At 39.7% G+C, this 25477-nt stretch overlaps 1 protein-coding gene across 1 annotated transcript; it reads left to right on the top strand.

Annotated features, from left to right (window-relative positions):
• The first annotated feature begins 1013 nt into the window (after positions 1 to 1013).
• On the top strand, positions 1014 to 1596 carry KRTAP26-1 (keratin associated protein 26-1). The gene has a single exon (XM_086414518.1). It carries the CDS (start codon positions 1014 to 1016, stop codon positions 1554 to 1556), a length of 543 nt encoding a protein of 180 aa, XP_086270644.1. The 3' UTR covers positions 1557 to 1596.
• The last annotated feature ends 23881 nt before the right edge of the window (positions 1597 to 25477 follow it).

The following is a 25477-nucleotide window of genomic DNA, read 5'->3' as shown; positions in this document are numbered from 1 at the left end:
GGCAATCTTGATTCCAGCTTGTGCTTCCTCCAGCCCACCATTTCTCATGATGTACTCTGCATATAAGTTAAATAAGTAGGGTGATAATATACAGCCTTGACGTACTCTTTTTCCTATTTGGAACCAGTCTGTTGTTCCATGTCCAGTTCTAACTGTTGCTTCCTGACCTGCATACAGATTTCTCAAGAGGCAGGTCAGGTGGTCTGGTATTCCCATCTATTTAAGAATTTTCCACAGTTTATTGTGTTCCACACAGTCAAAGGCTTTGGCATAGCCAATAAAGCAGAAATAGATGTTTTTCTGGAACTCTCTTGCTCTTTTCGATGATGCCAGCAGATGTTTACAATTTGATCTCTGGTCCCTCTGCCTTTTCTAAAACTAGCTTGAACATCTGGAAGTTCACAGTTCATGTATTGCTGAAGCCTTGCTTGGAGAATTTTAAGCATTACTTTGTTAGCCTGTGAGATGAGTGCAATTATGTGGTAGTTTGAGCATTCTTTGGCATTGCTTTTCTTTGGGATTGGAATAAAAACTGACCTTTTCCAGTTGTGTGGCCACTGCTGAGCTTTTCAAATTTCCTGGCATATTGAGTGCAGCACTTTCAAAGCATCATCTTTCAGGATTTGAAATAGCTCAACTGGAATTCCATCAGCTCCACTAGCTTTGTTCTCTTATGGAGTGGCGGTTATAATTGAAATAAGGAGAACGACCTTCAAGATATCTGTCTTGGTTGAGTAATTTAAGGAGCACAGATAATATTAAAATCCAGTCACGCTGCTTTATAGATATCCTTAATCAATGGAAAGCCTTGCAAGGAACATCCAGTTTTATGGGAGGTGGAAGCATCACTTCCTGGACTCTAATGAAGAGTTGTGATGCGGCGTCACACAACGCAGAAGAGTCTGGGCAGAATCACCGCCTTCTTTCGGGGTATATAAGACAGCAAGACGAAGGAGAAACCTGAGACACTCACTTCTTTGCAACAGACGACAACCTGCTCCTGAAACCTCGCCATGTCTTGCCACAACTACTGCTCTGGAAACTACACCTTGGGGTCTCTCAGGAGTCCCTGTCACATTCCTGTCGCCTCCTCCGTCGGCCTCTACATTCCGAGTGTGAGCATCGGAGATGCTCTCTGCTTGCCCAGTAGCTGTCAGGACCGAACCTGGATCCTGAGCAATGGCCAGGAGACCTGCAGTGAACCTACCAGCTGCCAGCCAGCCAACTGCGAGCCCAGCAGCTGTGAAACTTCCAGCTACCCTTCTTCTGGTTGCTATGTGCCAAGACCCTGCCACGGAACCAGTTTTCCTCCAGCTTCTTCTTACCCCTCTGGATCCTGCCTCTCAGTGTCTTATAGACCGCTGACCTATGTGTCCAGCTGCTCGCGACCCTCGAGCCTTCTGCCTTGTGGATATCGCCCCTCGGGTTCTTTGCCCTGTGGTTTTCATCCCATCAGCATTGTGTCCAGCGGCCTCAGACCTCTGCGCCCTGTCTTCAGTGGATGCCAAACTCTGCCTTATGTGTTCAGTCCTTACCGTCCGTCTTGCTCTACCTAAGGAAGCCTGTAGCTTCTTTATTCCAGGCCAATACTCACGCTGAAGATCCAAGATGAAAATTCGAACTCCACGCTCTTCTGCTCTTTTCCTAGTAGTGACTGCTTTTTCTTGATTTTTCCTGTGCCTGATCCAATGAAAGCTGTTCCTTTCCCATTTTCATCTTTTTTTCATCTCTCCTTAGCATAAAATTATGGTTTGCAATGCTCTTCAGTGTTGATTGGGTGTGGGAAGAATTTATTCGGTTTGGATTATAATAAATGCATTTAAGTCAGAACTAAGAACCTGGTGCTTCAGTTTGTCTTTAACACATGTGTGACTAACCTCAACTGCCTGTGAGAGAAGTGGCTAGGACTTGGTACACTCAACTATGTGATTTTACCTCACAGTAGTGGACTAGCTTGATGGTTTATTCCTCAAACTGCTTTCTAGATCTCTCTGATCCTACATCCTTAAGAGACCCAAAAACCTTTAGTGGAAGTTATTTTGAAAAGACAAAACTAGGAATGATCTCCCTATATTTCTCTTCCAATGAATATGCCTTGACCAGAACATGCTTTCTAATCGAAAACTGAATTAATTTCACTCTTGCTTAAGCCTTTGATGGCTTCTTACGACTGATTCCTATAAAACGAAAATACAAACTTCTTATCATTACATTTGTTTGTTGCTTCTTCTTCTTCTTTTTTTTTTTATCATTGACTCTCTCCTTCCCACTTCTTTGGCTTCACTTTTCTTCTCAATCCTGCAAATTTTAAGGTCCGATGATTCTGACATATACACAGCTCCTCAACATGCTGGTTTTTTGTTGTTTTTTTTTTAAAGCCTCAACCCTTTTTATGTATGTTATCAACAAGACCAGGATGAACTTCTAATCTATCCACTTTGAAGACTCATACACATTTTTAAAAACACACTCCAACTCTATTAAACTGTTGCTTTATTCAGCTAAATTTTGAATCAGAGGTGAATAAGACAACTTTGGACTATCTCAGTACTTACCAGAAGTCATATACTACGGGACATACCCATATTAAAGGTACAGGTTTTTTCTTCATTCAACATAAAATATGTAGAGATACATATTTCAAAAAATAAAATAAGGGACTTCCTTGGAGGTACGGTGGTTAAGACTGTGCTTCCAGTGCAGAGGGCGCTGGTTTGATCCCTGATTAGCAATCAAACCACAACTGGCAACACAAATCACAAACCACAACTGGCAACTACAGATTGGCACTTGCCATGTTGTTGTTCAGTCGCTAAGTTGTGTCTGACTCTTCGCAACCCCATGAACTGCAGCATGCCAGGCTTCCCTGTCCTTCAGTATCTCCTGGAGTTTGCTCAAACTCATGTCCATTGAGTAGGTGATGCCACTTGCCATCTACCACTACAAGGATTAGCTCACGTGCTGTTGCAGCTGCTGACCTTCAGTACTCCGGTGGAAGGAGTCCAGGGTGGAGAGAAGGGGTGAGGCACTCTCTTCTTGGAGGGGTGGGGGAGAGAACTGGCCCGATAGGACTTCACATAGCTTGATATTTTCAGGAGCTGATTTTATGAGCCCAATTTTTATATCTCCCCGTATCTAGAAGAGCACTAAAATCCTTCATGGCGATGACTGTTCCTCATGACTAACAGAAATCTTCATGAGACTAGTAGAAATCTTCTGAAAAATATGTACGCCATTGTATGTATTCCCTCTTCACCAAAATTGCATATATACTGACCTTTGCCCCTGCCTCTTTGGAGCAGTTTCTCAGAGCTATGGGAGGTACCGCCTTCCGGGTGCAGTCCTCATTTTGCCCCTAATAAAACTTAACTCGCAGCTCTCATGTTGTGCATTTTTTAAGTCAACAGAACTAAGATCCACATGCCACAGAACATAGTCATAAATGAATAAATAGTAAAAGTATTGCTTTATCAGCAATCAGAAATATAAATTTAATAGGTCGGTGAAACTATAAATACATAAGTTGACTAAAAACTAAAGTGTAAAGGCATGAATATTCACCTTTTTGAAGAACTGTAATAGCTAGAAGCTTCATCAATGACAAGCAAGAAGACAGTGATCTCTAGGTACTAACTAGTGGCTGATCCCTTTAGAGAAGGTATATGCCTCTGGTTATCAGAACTCATCTCTCCTATGGACTTTCTGCTGTGCAAGCTGAATGGTGCTTCCTCTTATCACTGTGTTCATACTGCTGTTTCCAATTCCATTCTAGTTCTTACGTGGCCTTGCTTGCCTGACTCTTCTAGATATTTTGAGTCTGTGACATCTGGACCTTTATGCTTTGAAGATGTTCCCAGGCCCTCCATATTCTAATGAATAAATCACAGCTTGACTTAGCCTGTCTTTTATCTCAGACATATTTCTATTGCTGATCTTGTTGGAGTAAATTTTAAAATAATTTTAATGAGATTTTAGTTGAACTTGTAATGGAGCAGGACCCTAGGGGTCTTCCCAGAACAGGCCTTGCCCCATATCCTCTGCCTTACCTCCTCTCTGAAGTACCTAGATAATAGGATTTGATGCACATTTCCTGAGTTGTTTTACAGATGTAAAATAGCTCCCCTCTCCAACAAGTGGAAGATGTTGACTACTTGAGGACCACATAGCCCAAGCCTCCTCAGGGCTGCTCATGTTAACCCCTGTGACATCACCCAGCTATCTCACCATCAGACAGTTGTGCACAGGCTGATCACAGACACTGGGACCCTTTTCCCTCACCTGGCTCTTAAAAAAGCTTTGCCAAAACCCTTGGGTGGGATGAGCTCAAGGTATTTTAGGGCATGAGCCACCACGTCTCCTTTCTTGGCTTGTGGCAAATCTTTCTTTGCTCTAAACTCCAATGTTTTAGTAAGTTTGTCCTCACTTTACATAGGGCACATGAACTTCTGTTAACAAAATGAGACATACAAATGAATTTATACACAGATTATTACTCTACAGATATAGCCTTTGTTCTTATTTCTAACCCATATATTAGTTTTGCCTGTTTTTGACATTAAAAATGAAATTATATAATATCTACCCATTTGTCTCTAGCTTCTTTTATTAAAGATTGTGCTTGTGTGATTTTTCCATGCCGTTAAACATGCCAGTAGTCTGTTTATTTTCCTCTTGTATAATATTCACGATGCTAAAACATCAAAACGCATTTATGCCTTCTGCCGTTGCTGATCAGAAGAGTCGTTTCCAGTTTGGATCTGCTAGAAATAATGTATGAAATACTCTTTTATTCTTGCACATATCTTTTGATATACAAATGGAGGTATTTCTATTGGGTAATATATTTAGGAGTAAAGCTGACAAATTATATGAAATGTACCTGTTCAGCTTTATTTTATACCATGACAAAGTTATGCCCTGTGGTTATACTAATATTGATTTCTTCTCTCAAAAGCATAAGGATTCCAGTTGCTTTACATCCTCATCAATATTTATAATTGTTAGTTCTTTTAAGTTTAGCCATTCTAGTAAGTATGTAGTTATAACAAATATTGGTTTTAGTTTGAATTTCCCTGATGACTTATCAGGTTGAGAAAATTTTAAAATCTCTCTTGGCCATTTGAATATCCTTTGTGTGCCTGTGTGTGTGTGCATGTGTGTGTGTGTGTGTGTGTGTGCACATGCATGCACAAAGTAGACAGTGAGGTCCTTAGCTCATGGTTTTATTTGATATTTCTGCTTTTAGTATAAGAATAGTTCATTGCATAGTATAGATATTGAGTCTTGTTGAATATACATATTTTTGTTTGTTTGCTTTTAAATATATTCTTCCATATCACTGCTTACCTTTTCACTTAATTGTGTCTTTAGACTGAAACAGTTTACTTACTTACAGTTAGTTCAATTTATCAATCTTTTGTCTGTGGATAGTTTTGTTGTTGTTGTTGGCGGGGGCGGGGCGGGGGGGCTGGTGCTTCAAAAAGGTGTGCACATCAATGCTCAGTCTCTCAGTCTTGTTCAGCCCTTTGTGACCCCAAGGACTACAGCCTGCCAGGCTTCTCTGTCCATGGTTCAGTAGTCAAGTATATGCCTACCAAGGAGGGCATGCGGGTTTGATCCCTGGGTTGGGAAGATCCCCTGAAGAAGGAAATGGCAGCCTACTTCAGTATTCTTGCCTGGGAAAACCCATGGACAAAGGAACCTGGCAGACTACTGTTCATGGGGTTGCAAAGAGTTGAACACAACTTAGTGACTAAACAACAACAGCAACTATATGGTAACTTTATAAAAATGCTTTCCCTCCAACATTTAAATATGCTCTCAGTGTAAAATGACGTATGTGTATGTGTGTGTTTGTGTGCATGTCCTGAGGGTCAAATTCCATTTGATCCAGCCCCATCTCCCCCAAACTTGCTTCATTTCCTACTACAGTTCAGTGCCCTTAGGACATAAATCAAGTACCTATATATGGGTGTGCTAATATCTAAACTCTTTGTTCTGTTCTATTCACCACTTGTCTATTATTCCATCAATGTCATGCTTAATTTTTCATTGTTTTATTTGTATTTCTGAGCTCTTCTCCAGAAGCTCTTTGAAGTTTCATTTTGGTTAATATATGGTTAGTGGTTTAGTCGCTAAGCTAGGTCTCACTCTTATGACCCCATGGACAGTAGCCTGCCAGGCTCCTCTGTCCAAGGGATTCTTCAGGCAAGAATACTACAGTGGGTTGCCGTTTCCTTCTCCAGGGGATCTTCCCAACCCAGGAATTGAACCCAGTCTCCTGCATTGTAGGCAGATTCTTTACCAACTGAGCTACGAAGGAAGTCTAATATATGGCTAAGATCTCCATAAAATTTAGTTGATTTGAGTTTAAGTAAATTCTGTTTTTGGAGAAGGAAATGGCAACCACTCCAGTATTCTTGCCTGGAGAATCCCGGGGACAGAGGAGCCTAGTGGGCTGCCATCTATGGGATCGCACAGAGTCAGACACGACTGAAGTGACTTAGCAGCAGTAGCAGCAAATTATGTTTTAGATCAGATGGTAATGAAATCGAGGGAAAGAAGTATTCAATTTAGGATAGTACTAATGAGAAATTCTATATATTATATGTTTTTTTCATTTGGAGTTTTATTCTGTGTGTCTGAAGACAAATATTCATTTCTCATCTCCTCATAGTTCACAATTCTAAGAGCTGGAAATTAAGGGAAATTTAATATCCAATATTCCATGACTAGACAGGACCTGCTGATAGCTATACATTAATCCACATGTGATAATTTTCTGTTGCCAGTTGTGGTTCTTTTTCTTATTTAATTAATTTAATTACCTTAATATCTAGTAAGATAGTAATAATTGTTCCTAATTTAGCCAAGATCGTACAGATTATAAGTTACTAATCTGAGATTTATTTCCAAATTGTCTCAAAATTTGTTTCTTTAGTGAACTACATTGTGATTATAGTTCAAAAATGTGTTTACTTTAGCCAATTAATTCCATATCAATATATTGTTGCTCTTATTATTTAGTCACTAAGTTGTGTCTTTAGTGATGCTTCCTAAGGTCCACTTGACTTCACATTCCAGGATGTCTGGCTCTAGGTGAGTGATCACACCATTGTGATTATCTGGATCGTGAAGATCTTTTTTGTACAGTTCTTCTGTGTATTCTTGCCACCTCTTCTTAATATCTTCTGCTTCTGTTAGGTCCATACAATTTCTGACCTTTATTTAGCCCATCTTTGCATAAAATGTTCCCTTGGTTTCTCTAATTTTCTTGAAGAGATCTCTAGTCACTACAAACAAAGCTAGTGGAGGTGATGGAATTCCAGTTGAGCTATTTCAAATCCTGAAAGATGATGCTGTGAAAGTGCTGCACTCAATATGCCAGCAAATTTAGAAAACTCAGCAGTGGCCACGGGACTGGAAAAGGTCAGTTTTCATTCCAATCCCAAAGAAAGGCAATGCCAAAGAATGCTCAAACTACCACACAATTGCACTCATCTCACACGATAACAAAGTAATGCTCAAAGTTCTCCAAGCCAAGCTTCAGCAATACATGAACCATGAACTTCCAGATGTTCAAGCTGGTTTTAGAAAAGGCAGAGGAACCAGAGATCAAATTGCCAACATCTGCTGGATCATCAAAAAAGCAAGAGAGTTCCAGAAAAACATCTATTTCTGCTTTATTGACTATGCCAAAGCCTTTGACTGTGTGGATCACAATAAACTGTGGAAAATTCTGAAAGAGATGGGAATACCAGACCACCTGACCTGCCTCTGGAGAAACCTATATGCAGGTCAGGCAGCAACAGTTAGAACTGGACATGGAACAACAGACTGGTTCCAAATAGGAAAAGGAGTTCGTCAAGGCTGTATATTGTCACCCTACTTATTTAACTTATATGCAGAGTACATCATAAGAAATGCTGGGCTGGAGGAAGCACAAGCTGGAATCAAGATTGAGTGGAGAAGTATCAATAACCTCAGATAGGCAGATGATACCACCCTTATGGCAGAAAGTGAAGAAGAACTAAAGAACCTCTTGATGAAAGTGAAAGTAGAGAGTGAAAAAGTTGGCTTAAAGCTCAACATTCAGAAAACGAAGATCATGGCATCTGGCTCCATCACTTCATAGCAAATAGATGGGGAAACAGTGGAAATAGTGGCTGACTTAATTTTGGGGGGGTCCAAAATCACTGCAGATAGTGATTGCAGCCATGAAATTAAAAGGCACTTGCTCCTTGGAAGAAAAGTTATGACCAACCTAGACAGCATATTAAAAAGCAGAGACATTACTTTGCCAACAAAGGTCCGTCTAGTCAAAACTATGGTTTTTCCAGTGGTCATGTATGGATGTGAGAGTTGGACTATACAGAAAGCTGAGCACTGAAGATTTGATGCTTTTGAACTGTGGTGTTGGAGAAGACTCTTGAGAGTCCCTTGAACTGCAAGGAGATCCAACCAGTCCATCCTAAAGGAGATCAGTCCTGAGTGTTCATTGGAAGGACTGATGTTGAAGCTGAAGCTCCAGTCCTTCAGCCACCTGATGCAAAGAGCTGACTCATTTGAAAAGACTCTGATGCTTGGAAAGAATGATGGCAGGAGAAGAAGGGGACAACAGAGGATGAGATGGTTGGATGGCATCACGGACTCAATCGACATGAATGTGAGTAAACTCTGGGAGTTGGTGATGGACAGGGAGTCCTGTTGTGATGCAGTCCATGGGTCACAAAGAGTCGGACACGACTGAGTGACTGAATTGAACTGAACTGAAGTTGTGTGCAAATCTTTTGTGACCCATGGAGTGTAGTCCTTCCAGGCTCTTCTGTCCATGGGATTTTCCAGGCAAGAATACTGGAGTGAATTGCCATTTCCTCCTCCAGGGGATCCTCCCAACCGAGGGTCTGAACCCAGTGATGGAACCCATATCTCCTGTGTTGCAGGCAGATTCTTTACCATTGAGCCACCTATTAGTTGTTATTTACTGACTTCTAGCTCACTCCAGTACTTCACTTTACCTTTCACTTTCATACATTGGAGAAGGAAATGGCAACCTACTCCAGTGTTCTTGCCTGGAGAATCCCAGGGACAGGGGAGCCTGGTGGCCTGCCGTCTATGGGGTCGCACAGAGTCGGACACAACTGAGGTGACTTAGTAGCAGCAGCTTCATAGGTATATTTCCTGTGGCTTAAATAAATGGACGATAAATGAGGTCTTTATTTTTTTTTAATTATTAATATATAAGCACCAATTGCTATGGTTTTTCCTGTGGTCATGTATGGATGTGAGAGTTGGACTGTGAAGAAAGCTGAGTGCCAAAGAATTGACGCTTTTGAACTGTGGTGTTGGAGAAGACTCTTGAGAGTCCCTTGGACTGCAAGGAGATCCAACAAGTCCGTTCTGAAGGAGATCAGCCCTGGGATTTCTTTGGAAGGAATGATGCTGAAGCTGAAACTCCAGTACTTTGGCCACATCATGCGAAGAGTTGACTCATTGGAAAAGACTCTGATGCTGGGAGGGATTGGGGGCAGGAGGAGAAGGGGACGACAGAGGATAAGATGGCTGGATGGCATCACTGACTCGATGGACATGAGTCTGGGTGAACTCCGGGAGTTGGTGATGGACAGGGAGGCCTAGCGTGCTGTGATTCATGGGGTCGCAAAGAGTCAGACACGACTGAGCAACTGATCTGATCTGATCTGCTGATTTTGATTAACCCTGTGGACATAGTTTTGTTCAAGCTGGCTATCAGAACTCTGCCTACCTTCTGTCAAACCATGAACTCAGATAATACATATTGCCCTTCTTTAATGAACTCTAATCAAGAAAGCATGTTGGGACTCCATTGTAACCAGTCATGAAGAATTATCCCTGGAGTTCAGAATCAAACAGAATCATCTTGTTCTTTATCTTGCCTAAGATAGACTAGAGACAATGAAACATTTAAACTTGAATAACAACCAGGTTAGACCCTAAAGCAGCAAGCATAAAGGAAAAACATTCGGGGTTAGTCTAACAGATTGTTCAGATATTTTGAGCTGAGATTTTGGAATCTGAGTCTTTACTCAAAGGCTAATTCTGAAAAATCACTCCTCGATATAAAGAGTATTTATTTCTTCTCCACAGAGATATAATTTTTCTTAGTTACATTGTCTAGAAACTGGAGAAGGTGAAGCCGCTGGGAGTGACTCTGAAGGAAAGCATGGACTTTCATTTTCAGCTTCAACATGTAAAGAGATTAGAAATCACTACTTTGGTCTAAAACAATAAAAAGTTGGACAACTTGAAAATTGGTGCATTTTCCTGAAACCATCAGAGAGCTGAATTTGCAGGCAAACTGTCCCCTCAAAATTTGGAGGAAGAGAATCTAGTGAGTCTAGAGAATCATACCTAAATACTGCTTGCGTGAAACCATACTCTTGTAGAAACTCAAGAATTCTGCAGACTTCCTTGGGGTTGAGTGTGAAGTAGCATGAGGATGTGAACCTCCTGCAAACCTCAGATTTAAGAATGCCTCACACTTCATCACTTTTACCTCCAGGAACCCCACCAGGTTCTCCTGACGAAGAACTAAGAAGTTTTCCTCACAGCCATGCCAGGAGAAGGGGAGGCTTAGTCCTAGTGAAACACACATAAAGCCACCTCTTCCATTATAAATCCCCATTCTCCAAGGAGTTGGAGGGGGTGGAGGGGAACTTCACTAGAGCCTCATCCAACCTGAAGAAAGAATACTTCTCGCTCTCTAGCCATCCACTAGCTTTCCTATTTAACCTAAGTGGTGGAGAAGAGACTCAGAAACTAGAAACACTTGTGAATGAGAAGCTTAGGGTCACTGGTCCACTAAAAGGTTGGGATTTAATTATAAGGCTATAGAAAGCTTCTTCTCTCCTACACTTCACCAACATACCCATGGGGCTCCAGCTTAATAACAGTGGATCATAGTTGGAAGAGGTGCATGGTGCAGCTTCTCTCTAAGGAGGAGGTCATAAGACAGCCCAAAGCCAAAAAGAGGGGGTGAAAAAAAAAAGATACTAGAGAAACCTGAAGGCTTTGATACCTGTAACTACGCCTACCAGGCACCTCTGTCAAATGGAATTCTCCAAGCAAGAACACTGGGAGTCAGTTGCCACGCCCTTCTCCATGGGATCTTCCCAACCCAGGATCAAAGCTGTGCCTCCTGGGTCTCCTGCACTGCAGGTCAATTCTTTATCTACAGAGCCATCTGGGAAGCCCAGAACTACAGTGCAGCAAATGTCAAACAATAGCCCAGGTCTTAGCCAAATTAGCTGCAAATCTCACCCTGAGGGTCTGTTCACTTCAGTTCTTATCATTCTATACACATCTGACTTTCAACAAAGTTATGAGGTACATTGGAAAATGATATTAAAAAAAAAAATGGTCTCTAGAGAACAAATAAGCATCAAAGTCAGATTCAGATGTGATGTAGATATTAGAATCATCAGATAGGAAATTAAAAATACCTCTGATAATTAGATTCAGAGTTTTAATCTAATTAAGGTAGACAACATAAAAGAAATGGCTAATGTTAACACAGAAATAGAAATTTGAAGAAAGAATAAAAATACTAGAAATCAAAACTATTATAACAGAAATGAAGAATGCCTCTGATTATCTCATTAGTAGACAAGATATGGCCAAGAAAGAATCAATGAGTGTGAATATAGATCAATAGAAACTTCCCAAACTGAAATGCAAAGAGGGAAAACAAATGGGAAAAAAGTAGGACACAGAGCAGAGCATCTAAGAACTGAGGGGAAATGTCAAAACACAAGGACAATCAACCCTGAATATTCACTGGAAAGACTGAGGCTGAAGCTGAACCTCCAATACCTTGGCCACCTGATATGAAGAACCAGCTCCTTGGAAAAGACCCTGATGTTGGGAAAGACTGAAGGCAAAAGGAGTAGAGGGCAGCAGAGGATAAGATGGGTGAATTGCATCACTGATTCAAGGGATATGGACTTGGGTGAACTCCAGGAGATGGTCAGGGACAGGGAGACCTGGTGTGCTGCAGTCCACGGGGTTGCAAAGAGTCGGACAAGACTTAGTGACGGAACAATGATATATTTGTAATTGGAATAAAGAAGAAAAAAAAGGAGTAGAAGAAATAACTGAAGCAATAATGACTAAGAACTTTCAAATTTAATGACAACATCAAATCACTGATTTAGAAAGTTTGGAGAACACCAAATAGGATTAAAAACTAAGCCAAAACAAAACAAGCATTATACTTGCTCATGTCATATTCAAACTTCAGGAAAACAAAGACAATGTGAAATCTTGGGGGAAAAAAAAACAGATGAAAAAGAACATAAGAACATTATCTATATAGGAAATAGGAAAAGAAATACAGAGCTATCAGAAATCATACAGCCAAGAAGAGAGTGGACTGGAATATTTAAAATGTTGAAAGAAAACAAAACAAAACAATCCCACAAACCAAGAATCTTCTATACAGTAAAATTATCCTTCACTTGTGAGTGAAGAAGAATAAAGATTTTCTCAGACAAAACCTGGGGAATCCATTGCCAAAAGACCACCTCCACAAGAAATGTTAAAAGTTTTTTTTTTAGGGAAAAGGAAATTGTATATGTTAGAAGCTCAGCTGCTCATAAAGAAAGGATGAATATTGGAGAAAAAAGCTCTTTAATTTTCCTTAGTCTTAATTAATCTAAAAGAAATGTTTACAGTAGCAGGACTACTTAATATTTGTCCCCTTCATCATTTAAATTATTAAACCAGTCTCTTGCTTTGTTTTTATTTTGTGGATTTCTTGAAATTATTGAAAAAAATCAATTTAAATTTAAAAAAAAACCTGTTTCAGATTTACAACCAAATAAATATTTTAGTGTATCATTTGATTAATATATCTTCATAATTTGTAGTTATTTTAGTGTGCATAATCATTCAGTAAATAATTAGGATTCTCTATTATGTGTCAAGGGGCCTTCCCTGGTTTCTAAGCAGCAAAGAATCTGCCTGCAGTGTAGAAGATATACATTCGATCCCTGGCTTGGGAAGATCCCCTGGAGGAAGGCATGCAATCCACTCCTGTATTCCTGCCTGGGAAATCACATGGACAGAGGAGCCTGGTGGGCTACAGTCCATGAGGTCACAAGAGTTGTATAAGACTTAGCAATGGAGCCAGCACCTCCATTATGTGTCAATTTCTGTAAAGAGGGATGAAGACATGGTGATATACAAGACAGATATTATCCGTTCCTTTACGGAGGTACACGTTATCTGGGGGAATAATAGAAAATAAAGAGTAAACACTGATAAAGATGCAATGCTATTAGAGTGTGTAAGGTAATATAAAGGGAGTGAAAAGCATACAGGAGGAGATGATAGCTGCTTTCAACAAGGTCAGAGGCATCTTGTCATTTAAAGAATGACCTGCAAACTGGAACTAGAAAGATTAGAGGGAGAGCATCCTGTGACAAACTGAAGCAGGTGTTTTAGGCAGAGAGAACAAGATCAAAGGCACAAACCTGGAGAGTTTTCAGAACAAGAGGAGACTGGTGTGACTGGAGGGTTGAGTGAGCTGAGAGCAGTGTCAGAATTGACCAATATATTTAATGTATCAGACACTCTTGCCAACAACAGGGTCATCGAATATCTCAGGTACATTTAAAATGTATTTAGCAAGCATTGGTCATTTTCCAAGAACAGAGTAAATATAGCCAGATGGGTGTCCAACTCGAGATGCATATCTCCCCTATACTTATCATGAGTCATAGCATCTTGTCGAGACAGTAAGATTCAAAGTGGCTTATATTACATAAGAAAGAATGATACTCTCACAAGATTATTTTTTAAATTAATTTTACTGGAGTAGAGCTGATTTAAAATGTGTTGGCTTCTGCTGTACAGAAAAGTGAACTTGTCATACATATACATATATCCAGTCTTTTATTTCAGATTATTTTCTGATATAGATCACTAAAGAGATTGAGTAGTATTCCCTGTGTTATACAATAGGTCCTTATTCATTATCTATTTCATATAAAGTATGTATATATGTCAATCCCAATTTTTACCCCCTCCACCAGTAACTGTAAGTTTCGTTTCTACATCTGTGATCCTATTTTGTGACCCTACATGTGTGAACTTATTTTGTAATAAGTTTATTTGTACCATTTGTTTTGATTCCACATACAAGTGATATCACACATCTGTCCTCTGTTTGACTTCAGTCAGTGTGGCTATCTCTAGGTCCATCCATGTTGCTGCACATGGCATTATCTCATTCTTTTTTACGACCAAGTAATATTCCATTTTATATATATGTACCACATGTTTATCCATTCGTCTGTTGATGGACATTTAGATTGCTTTCATATCCTGGAAGATGATCTTTAAAAATAACTTGTAGCCATAAATTTTAGTATTTGTTAGTCAGTCATTAATCTAATGTTTTATTTGTGTAGCTCTAGGTTTGACTTAAAATTTTGTAAGGTACGTACTTCTGAGGAAGAGAAGTAGGAAGTCTGGGAAGAAGTTGTTTATGACATGTCAGCAGCTGTGCAGGGACAAGCAACCATATTCTCCTCTAGATGCTTTAACATCATCCATTACTTCCATTCATGCATTTATTTCATCAGTTGGATAAGCATAGAACAGAAGATCTTAAATTTTCAGATTACTCCTTTGGAGCTATTTTGTGACAGAAAAATATATAATGAGGGCATATGGCAACCCACTCCAAGATTCTTGCCATGGACAGAGGAGCCTAGGAGGTTAAGTCCATAGGGTTATAAAGAGTCAGACACTACTGAAGCAACTTCACATACACATACACATAACTCTCGAACCAATAAAAACAAGAAGCGTAGCAAATCTGAGATCATAGTACTAGATAAGGAAGTGCTGTTCGTAGCCAAGTAAGGAAATGTAGTGATTTTTTCCTCACAATGTTCATTATCTTCCAAATGTGACTATTGTGGTTATTGACCTTCAGTAGAAAGCTACTTAACCAATATCTTAACAAACATTTTGCTCATTTTTTGAAGGTTAAAAAATTACAAAAATATATTTTGAGATGTCAAAGTAACCCTAATTGTAAATTTCAAAACAAATACTTAAAAGAAAATGTTTTTAATTTTGTAACTTTTCTGATATATTTGCCATGACAATACTTAAATATTTGCTTTATATTTTTCAAGGTTCAAGGACTTTCATTCTTGTAAATCACTTGGATAGTTCTGCTGTTTTTTTTACTGTATGCATTACATTTTTATATAGAAAATTGCTCAGCATATTTCAATGCACTCTTTGGTCATTTCTTATGTCATTATCGATAATATGTTCACCATGATCTTTTTTATATTTTTTGTTGTGTATATAGATTGGGAAATCAACCCTGAATACTAATGATGAAGCTGAAACTCCCAACACTTAGGCCACCTGATACGAAGAGCCAACTCATTGGAAAAGACCCTGATGTTGGGAAAGATTAATGGCCAAAGGAGAAGAGGGCAGCAGAGGTTGAGGTGGTTGGATGGCATCACCAATTCAACGGACATGAACTTGGTTGAACTCTGGGAGATAGTGAGGGACAGGGAAGCTGGTGAGCTGCAGTCCACAGGGTAGAAAAGACTTAACATTAATTGAACAACAGCAAAATAGATTCTCAAGCTTCACAGGTAAATCCAACTGCCAAAGTAGGAGACACAGAAGATGCAGGGTTGATCCCTGGGCCAGGAAGATCCCCTGGAGAAGGAAATGGCAACCCACTTCAGTACTCTTGCCTGGAGAATTCCATGGACAAAGGAGCCTTACGGGCTACAGTTCATGGGGCTGCAGAGTTGGACACGACTGAGGCACTGAATTTGCACTCATATAGATTCTCAATGTTTGGGTTGTACATTGAAAGGAAAGCAGGTTGCTTGATCTCCTACTTATCTATTAGTAGCTTGAGCTTAGAAATATTTAAAAATGAAAACTAAACATCTACTTACAAAATACGTGAGGGTATTTGTCCTCTGAGGTGTCTAGCAATGCTCTTTTAAAGTGCGATTCATTAGGAATAATCCTATGGATTAGGGAAAGCTTCTATGTCCTATGCATACAGTAATACTTTTATATTGTGGAAAATAGTGAATTTTTCCAAATGGGCGAGTGCCCTTTATGTGACATCTGGACCTCCAGGATGTCGTGAGAAGGCAGTTTACTGCCCACGAGGAATGCACATAATGTGTCACATGTGAAAACAAAACAAAACAAAAAAAGCTGCTAGTGAGAGGCTGTAGGATGAACTTACAGGAGCTCTTCCAAGGGCATTTAAGAGCTTCGCATACACTACTCATAGCTCAGTTGGTAAAGATGACCCACTCCAGTAGTATTCTGGCCTAGAGAACTCCATGGACTGTGTATTCCATGGGGTTGCAAGGAGTTGGACACGTCTGAGTGAGTTTCACTTTCCCATCATGATATAGATTAGTCAATCAGCTGGAATTTTTCAACATTAGAGAACTAATCCAAAAAAACCTTATATAGTAATTTAATCTAATTGGGCTTGCCAGGTGGCTCAGGGGTGAAAAATTCAGCTGCCAAGCAGGAGACCCAAGTTTGACCCATGAGTCAGGAAGATCCCCTGGAGGCGGAAATGGCAACCTACTCCTGTATTCTTGCCTGAGAATTCCCATGGACAGAGGAGCCTGACGGGCTACAGTCGATGGGGTTGCAAGAGTCAGACACAACTTATCGACTAAACAACAACAACAACAACAATGACAGCAAATCTAATCATTGGATCATTAAACTCTGTGATCCTCAAAAATGTAATCCTACTCAGAATGTTCCCAAAAGGTTATGTGTGTGGTCTGCTGCTCATAGCCAGTAGACAGGCCAGATTGGTGGAAAGGAAAGCTGGCTTTATTTCAAATGCCAGCTGCCTGACGGGGAGGGTAAGGACATCTGTACAAAGGCCAACTGTCCCTCCATCCCTGACAAGCGGGAGGTGGGAGTTTTTATAGACAGAGTGCGGGAGTGGGGCTACATGCAGAAATAGCACAGTCATCTTCCCACTGGTCGTCAGTGGTCTGACCAGCGTCATCTTGGTTGCTTTAGGTACAGTTAATCTTCAGTTCCAGGGCCCACTGGTTCCCATTTTCTTTGTGGCCAATTTTCAGAATTGTGGCAGCTCATGTCCTGGGTTTCCTGGGTGGCTCAGAGGCACAGAATCTGTCTGCAATGAAGGAGACTCTGGTTCCATCCCTAGGTCAGGAAGATGCCCTGGAGAAGGGCATGGCAACCCAGTCCAGTACTCTTGCCTGGGAAATCCCATGGACAGAGGAGCCTGGCAGGCTACAGTCCATTGGGTCACAGAGAGCTGGACACGACTGAAGTGACAGCACAGAAAGCAAAGCACAGGTGCCGGGTACAATCTGGTCATCATGTAGTTAACTTTTCCACCTAGTGTTTTAGTATCTATAAGACAGCTTACAGGATATGGCTCAGAATATTATCTACAGCCCTTGAGTAAGAACTAAAGGTCTTTGACTAGCTTAGTTAGTTAGTTCAGTCGCTCAGTCATGGCTGACTCTTTGCGACCCTGTGGACTGCAGCATGCCTGGCCTCCCTACCCAGCACCAACTATGCCTAGTGACTACATTATTATTATTTAGTCTTCTTTGACTGTTTTCCTTTGCTTCTGTATTTCTCACTTCTCTGATTAAACTTATTCTTTGCATAAAGTTTTCCACAAACAAAAATCAGGCAGTAAACATTGTGTGTGGGAGGAGTGATGTGGCAAGGACTATAGAGTCTTGCTTCATGTCAAGAAAATTTCTTAAAGACCCATGTAAATTCATGTAAATGAGAACTTAATAGGAAACACAATATTATTATTTAATGCCTTATTACAGAACTTACAATACTGTCAAGTTTTTAAAGCTTTACTTGTGCAATATCGAACAAATGATGTTTTGTTTTCTTAATTACAGCCATGCTGATCAGCTCTATCACAACATGTAAACCAAATTATTTAGAAAAATGTAACACATTTTTTGAACAGAAACTGTTACATTCAAATGATCCTAGGAAATAGGCCCACATGAAATTTAAACCAATAGAAAATTAAATCATGGCATTATGGGGCCTCATACTTTCATATGCACAAGTCTTGGTAATCATGTTTTAAACATTTCTTTGACTCTAATCAGCTGATTTTAGACATGAATTTGTAAAGTTTCCTAACTCATAGTGAGCACTGGATCACAGGTGTTTTATTTGTATTTCCTCTACAATTGCCTTATTTTCTTATCTAAAGTCCAGATACATTACTATTCTCTAGGGTGGGAGGGAATAAACTCAAAATAATATATTTTATTCCTGAAACATTTGCATCTTTTGGCCATTGTTTAGCATGAATGGAAGAATTATAAGGATTGTACTACAGAACATATTTAAATGAGCAGAATTGACCATAGACTAGGTTTCCTTCTGAATTTAAACCAGAACTTTATTGAAAGTGTCAAAATATTTTTTTCTATGATCCAAAGAAATTGAGTTTACTTAATAAGGCAGCCAGCATAGAACTTTCAGAGGAACGATTTGTTTTTTTTCTGGGCACTTAAGGTCAATGGTTTCAAAGGCAAATTGAGAGGATACAAAAAATATTTTGAAGCCTCTACACTTTTCCATTCTTTTTAATTCCATATATGGGTACAAACCATCTCTGGTTACCAAAATAAACAGACCATAGTCAGATATAACTACACAGTAGAAAGGAAAGACCACACAAGGAAATATTACGTGGCCCACACATAACACATTGCCTATTCTTGTTTGTGCAAAGAGTAGCTGAATTGATGAGCCCTCATTCTTCATTAAAATAGAAGTGTATTTTCCATTTTCTTTGTGGGAATTCTTACTAGCTGATAAATATCTAGTATTGTCATTTCAACAAGAGCTGCATCTCTGGAGGTGATCATGGCCTGCAAGATATACCTGTAATACAAATTTATAAATTGATTATAGAACTTTCTCGACAGCAGGGTGAAAAGACTGCTATATTTTAAAGAATACTTGACATCCTGTTTCTTGTAGAAAAACCCATTCTCTATTACGCTATTTATTATCAGGATAAAGCAATGCAGCACACAAGCACTTCTGTTTCCTTTCTAGTGGTGTGGGGAGAGGGTGGAAAAGAAAAAAGACAAAGATAGGGAAGGCTTGAAAGGGGGAAAAAATGTTGCTCAGGTATAGAATCTGAAACTATGCTGGTGAAATAAAACTTCATGTTGCTGTTGTTCAGTCGCTAAGTTGCTTCCAACTCTTTGTGACCCCATGGACAACAGCACGCCAGGCTACCCTGTCCTTCACTATCTCCTGGAGTTTGCTCAAATTCATGTCCACTGAGTCAGTGATGCCATCCAACCATCACATCCTCTGCTGCTCCCTTCTCCTTTTGCCTCCAATCTTGCCTAGCATCAGAGTCTTTCCAATGAGTAGGCTCTTCGCATCAGGTGGCCAAAGTATTGGAGCTTCAGCTTCAGCATCAGTCCTTCCAGTGTATATTCAGGGTTGATTTCCTTTAGGATTGACTAGTTTGATCTCCTGTGAGTCCAAGGGACTCTCAAGAGGCTTCTCCAGCACAATTCATAAACATCAGTTCTTCAGCACTCAGCCTTCTTTATGGTCCATCTCTCACATCTGTACATGACTACTGGAAAAACCATAGCTTTGATTATATGGACCTTTGTCAGCAAAGTGATGTCTCTGCTTTTTTATTTGCTATCTAGTTTTGTAACAGCTTTTCTTCCAAGGACCAAGTGTCATTTAATTTCATGACTGCAGTCACCATCCTCAGTGATTTTGAAGCCAAAGAAAATAAAATCTGTCACTGCTTCCTCAACTTCATCTTTGCTTATAATTGCATCTCAAAATGCATTCATTCAATATCATGCATTCAATAACTCTTTTTGAGTTATTATATGAAGGGCACTATTCTAGGTACAGACCACAATTTATTTGCCTGAGCACCCATAGTACTGAATCTTCTACATCTAAATGGGAAGTTTATTTACCAGGTGAATGCTTTGGCATCTGGAAACAGAACTCTAATAAGGCTTTAATCTGACCTCTTACTCTGAACCTATCCACCCAATATCAAAGCAATTTGGTATGTGTTTGGTGGTGAGAAGGTATTTTCTGTAAAAGAAAAAATTTGCAGAAAGTTGCATGCAAGCTTTTGCTGGCAATGAACTCTTGTCAATGGAGAAAAATGTCTATCTTAAGAGCTTTTAGAATGCCATGAGATTGTTTTTATTTTACTAGGCACAGCTAATCAGTGACTTTGAAAATTGGTGGATACCTAATTGAGGGATACCCAATGGATCCCTAACCAGGCTTTGTAGAGACATCTGCAAAATAAATCAGGTTCTTGAGTCCAATTACAGGTCTCTTAATATCATCCTCTAAGTGATAGGTCTGGAAATCTGCATTATTTTTTCCCTTTCACCATATTTTTCAAAGCAAAGTTTTGTTTGGCAATAAAGGGACAATCTAAACTCTCCTTTCTAGAGGCTTATTGTTTTCTGGGTTCTTAGTATACTGCCTCATCTTATGAAATATGCTTAAAAGATGATAGTAAAATTAACAGTCAAGATCCAAAAACTGGAAAGCTGAACAATTAATTAAAATATACCAAAATAGAAACCTTACCAGTCATTTAAAATGCATATTAGATTAATAATCAAGCATTATTTTCATATCCAATTGGCAAAAGTAAATAATGGTAGCAATTTCAATGGTACAGAGGTTTTGGTGAATCAGATATTCACTAATTGTATTAGAAGTGTGAATTTGGAAACATGTAGCAAACGCTTTTAAAATATATTGAGATGTGAGTAGGTTAGAATGTTTTTATGAAATAATACACTAGCAGGGATAAAGTAGGAAGATGAACATCCGCCAAACAAATCTTTTTGAATTCACTCGCTGTCATGGAGATCTATGAAAATATTAGCAATATCTTTTAGGTTTTGAAACCACCTTACATCAGGCAGTGAATTATCCAATCAATTTGAATTTTACATGCTAAATTTTTTAATGGAAGAATTTATATGTGGATATAATCTGCATGGACTTCCTTGGTGGCTTAGCAGTAAAGAACACACTTGCCAATGCAGGAGACACAGGTGAGTTGGGTTTGATCCCTGGGTCAAGAAGATCCCTTGGAGAAGGAAATGGCAACCCACTCCAGTATTCTTGCCTGGGAAATCTCATGGACAGAGGAGCCTGGGGACTACAGCTGTAAAGAGTCATGCACGACCTAGTGACTAAATGACAACAATGTAACCTGTGTATCATTTTAGAATAAGTGTTACAGTTTCTTTTGGAAAGTTTAATTTATAAAATTCCACCACATAGCATACATTTTTCTCATTTTGCTGACAACCAGACTTGTGAGAACTTCAAGGATAAGAAGACATTCTTGCTTTGGGAGCCACTAGCCCATTCTTTGGTGTTTGCACCCACAACCTAAGGATAAGAACTCTTATTTTGTTCTCCCTCCCTTCTTGTACAATATCCTGGAGAAGGAATTCCATGTCAGTGATTTATGACTCTCCCAGTTTTCTAGAAGTAATCAGAATTAGGGTAATATCTGGGACAGGAATGTTTGAAAAATACGAGTAAATTTTTATGAGAAGATTAAAGGGTGTTTCCACTGGCATCTGAACAATTATTAATAAAATGCTGTCTCTGGTCCATGTCATGTGGCAGTCTGGACAGGACAGGGTTTGAGGGAAATGGGAGACATGTACAAGGATGGCTGAGTCCCTTCACTGTTCACCTGAGACCATCACAGCATTGTTAACCAGTGCAAAATAAAAATGTTCAAAAGAAAAATATACTGTCAGGTGAAAAATCTGAGCAAAACAAGAAATGAGTATTTGTATGGAACTGTTGGGAAGCAGTTCAATTCAGTTCAGTTCAGTGGCTCAGTTGTGTCCGACTCTTTGCGACCCCATGGACTGCAGCACGCCAGGCTTCCCCGTCCATCACCAACTTCCGGACTTCACTCAAACTCATGTCCATTGAGTCAGTGATGCCATCCAACCACCTCATCCTCTGTCGTCCCCTCCTCCTCCCACCTTCAATCTTTCTCAGCATCAGGGTCTTTCAAATGAGTCAGCTCTTCGCATCACGTGGCCAAAGTATTGGAGTTTCAGCTTTAGCATCAGTCCTTCCAATGAATATCCAGGACTGATTTCCTTTAGAATTGACTGGGTGGATCTCCTTGCTGTCCAAGGGAATCTCAAGAATCTTCTCCAGCACCATAGTTGAAAAGCATCAATTCATTGGTGCTCAGCTTTCTTTATAGTCTGACTCTCACATCCATATATGACTACTGGAAAAACCATAGCCTTGCTAGACGGACCTTTGTTGGCAAAGTAATGTCTCTGCTTTTTAGATCCTTCCTAGGTTGGTCATAACTGGAAAGCAGTAGGGGTAGGTATGTAGAAAATTTACTTAGAAGAGGACAATCACATTTGAGAAAGTTCCTACTACTTTTCTAAAACTCATTAACTTCATGTGTTTCAACAACTACTGCTCTGGAAATGATAGTCCCTACTCTTTTGAGAGTCAGCTCTGCTCCCTTCTCCTTTTGTATTGTTCTCTGTTCTAGAAGAGTGATCTGTGAACGTGCCCTTTGCATAATCCATAGATGCCAACCTGGCTCCTGGACTACTGCCAAGAGCCCTGTGGTCAGCTCACCAGCATCCCTGTATTTCATACATTTCAGAAGTTAGAGGAAAGATTGATCTTATTAGATAGACAAATGAAAGATACAAAAAAAAAACAGAGATGAAAACTACATTGCTTGATGTAGAAAACACATTACCAGATTAGACATTGCCAAAGAAACCATTAATATATTTCAAAACATTGCAACAGAAACTGTCCAGAGTGAAACACACAGAAAAAATACTGAATAAAATGAACAGGGAGATTTATTGGCATCTCTCTTATGTTTACAAATTCATAACATGAGATTCAGATACAGCCATAATAATATACTGACTTTTGTTCTCTCTCACATGAGGCTGTAAGTGACGCGAATCCTTGACATTTCCTGGTGGCTCAAACAGTAAAGAATCTGCCTGCAATGTAGGAGACCGAGGTTCGATCCCTGGGTCTGGAAGATCCCCTAGAGAAGGCAATGGCAACCCACTCCAGTATTCTTGCCTGGAGAATCCCATGGATGGAGGTCTGGCACTTCATGAGGTCACAAAGAGTCGGACATGACTGAGAAACTAACACGCGACATTTCCATAGCTTATGAAAACCATATATCATCCTGCTGTTTCTCCAGTTCCCTGTGTATTATAGTCTTTTTACTGCTCCTGCTGTCATCAGTTCACTAGTCATTCACCTATTAATAGAAACTCTATGCAGCCCTTCACTACTTTCCAAAAGAAATAAGTCAATTAGATTACTGGGAAGATTGGTCAAATGGTGGGTCATTTAACACTATATACATCCTAACCCTTTCCCATATCAGCTCCTCTGCTCTAGTTTCCCCATTCCACTCTTACCTGAATTGATTCTAACTACAAAATCTTAATCCCCAATGAAAATAAATTCCACCCCTTCCAGATGTTATTCCCAAACTTTCACATCTATGCCAATCAATGCGCTCAAAAGAACCAATTGACATAAATCCATTTTAGAAGGCAGCTGAGTAGATTATGAATCATGATTTCTGTTTTATTTTATTTTTATTTGGCTCCAAGATAAAGGTAATATTTCTGCTTTATTTGTTACTTGTGACATTTTGTCTACACAGGAACTTGCAAATATAGTGTATCAAAGATTGTTGTTCAGTTGCTAAGTCATGTCCAACTCTTTGCAACCTCGTGGACTGCAGCACACCAGGCTTCTCTATTCTTTACCATCTCCCAGAATTTGCTCAAACTCATGCCCATTGAGTTGGTGATGCTATCCAACCATCTCATCCTCTGTTGCCCGCTTCTCCTCCTGCCCTCAATCTTCCCCAACATCAGGATCTTTTCCAGTGAGTAGACTCCTCACATCACATGGCCAAAGTATTGGAGTTTCAGCTTCACCACGATAAGTCAGCATTTGCACACTAACTGAATTATAAACATAAACACTCTGTACGTACACTAACATGTTAAGATTCACTTAAACATCCAAGAAGATAGATTACCTCTTTTTTTTATATATAGCAATCATAAAAATTGGTGTGCTAACACCTTCAGTCTTATAATAATGCAAGACCAGTGATGTATAGACTCTGAGTGTGGATCTTCGCAGAGACAGTCAAAGTTTTCCACATCACCATTCTTCACTGGGAAAGAAACACCTGAATATGATATTCATGCCAAGTTTCCCAGAAAAATGAATCAGATTTTGAATGTAGGTTTTGTCTAGAAAGAATGCAAAGTAAGTTTCAATTCCCAAATTAAGACTTTTCAACATGTATCACTTCTAAAATACATTATTAAGCTATTAGGTATATATGTATATAAGATATATATTTTTTCATTTTATAGAAAAAGTGGCCATAAATGATTTTTCTCTATTATTTATTTGTGGCTCTATTTGTGAGGTTTCAACAATAGTTTCAAGGAACTGTCAAGATGCATGAGCAAATAAAGACACACAACTGCTTCTATATTCCTGTACTCTGAGAAAGACTGGGAAAGAAGACAAGATTGATGTTGGAATGATAGTTCTCTGAAGGGTGTGATAGAGTTAACATATATCTTATAAGTTGGTGGAGGACTGCTCGGCAGGCATTAAAAATACTCCAATGAGATTCCATAGAAATGGTTCTGAAGAATGAGCAGGAGGATGGACGTTAAAAGAGCAAACATCCAGCAAGCAAGATAGATAAGCAGTAGGTCCAGCAAACAATCACTTCAGCAACGTGCTCTTTGCAATTTAAGCAAGGCCTGACCTTCTAGCTCTACTATGTCTCACAATAATTGCTGCTCCAAAAACTACAGCTCTCACTCCCCCTGGGGACTCCTGCCACGTTCCTGTCACCTCACCCTGTGCTTTCTGCTCTACTAAGGTGAGTTGTGGAAATGCCCCCTGCTATCCTAATAGTCAGTGTCCAGGAGTCTCTGGTGGAGGTGAGGGTCGATGGTGGCCTGCTGCAGGGTCGGGGGCACTGAGTGCAGCAGTGCATGCACGGGACCTTTTGAAGGAGGTCACCATTATCTTCATTACCTCCACAATTGTTAGGTCAGGTCAAACAACAAGGAGGGAACACAGCCCTGCCCATCAACAGAAAATTGGATTAAAGATTTACTGACCATGGCCCCACCCATCAAAACAAGATCTAGCTTCCCCCTCAGTCAGTCTCTCCCATCAGGAAGCTCCCATAAGTCTCTTATCCTTCTCCATCAGAGGGCAGACAGAATGAAAACTACAATCACAGAAAACTAACCAAACTGATCACATGGACCACAGCCTT

Source organism: Bos grunniens, chromosome 1 (genome assembly GCF_055505025.1).
Source record: "Bos grunniens cultivar Pamir isolate PY7600 chromosome 1, Bosgru_T2T1.0, whole genome shotgun sequence".
Classification (NCBI taxonomy): domain Eukaryota; kingdom Metazoa; phylum Chordata; class Mammalia; order Artiodactyla; family Bovidae; genus Bos; species Bos grunniens.
The sequence above is the reverse complement of the archived record's forward strand: the minus strand, read 5'-3'. Positions and strand labels throughout refer to the sequence as shown.

Excerpts from the sequence above, each read along its gene's own strand:
- KRTAP26-1 (XM_086414518.1), top strand. The coding sequence starts at position 1,014 with ATGTCTTGCCACAACTACTGCTCTGGAAACTACACCTTGGGGTCTCTC.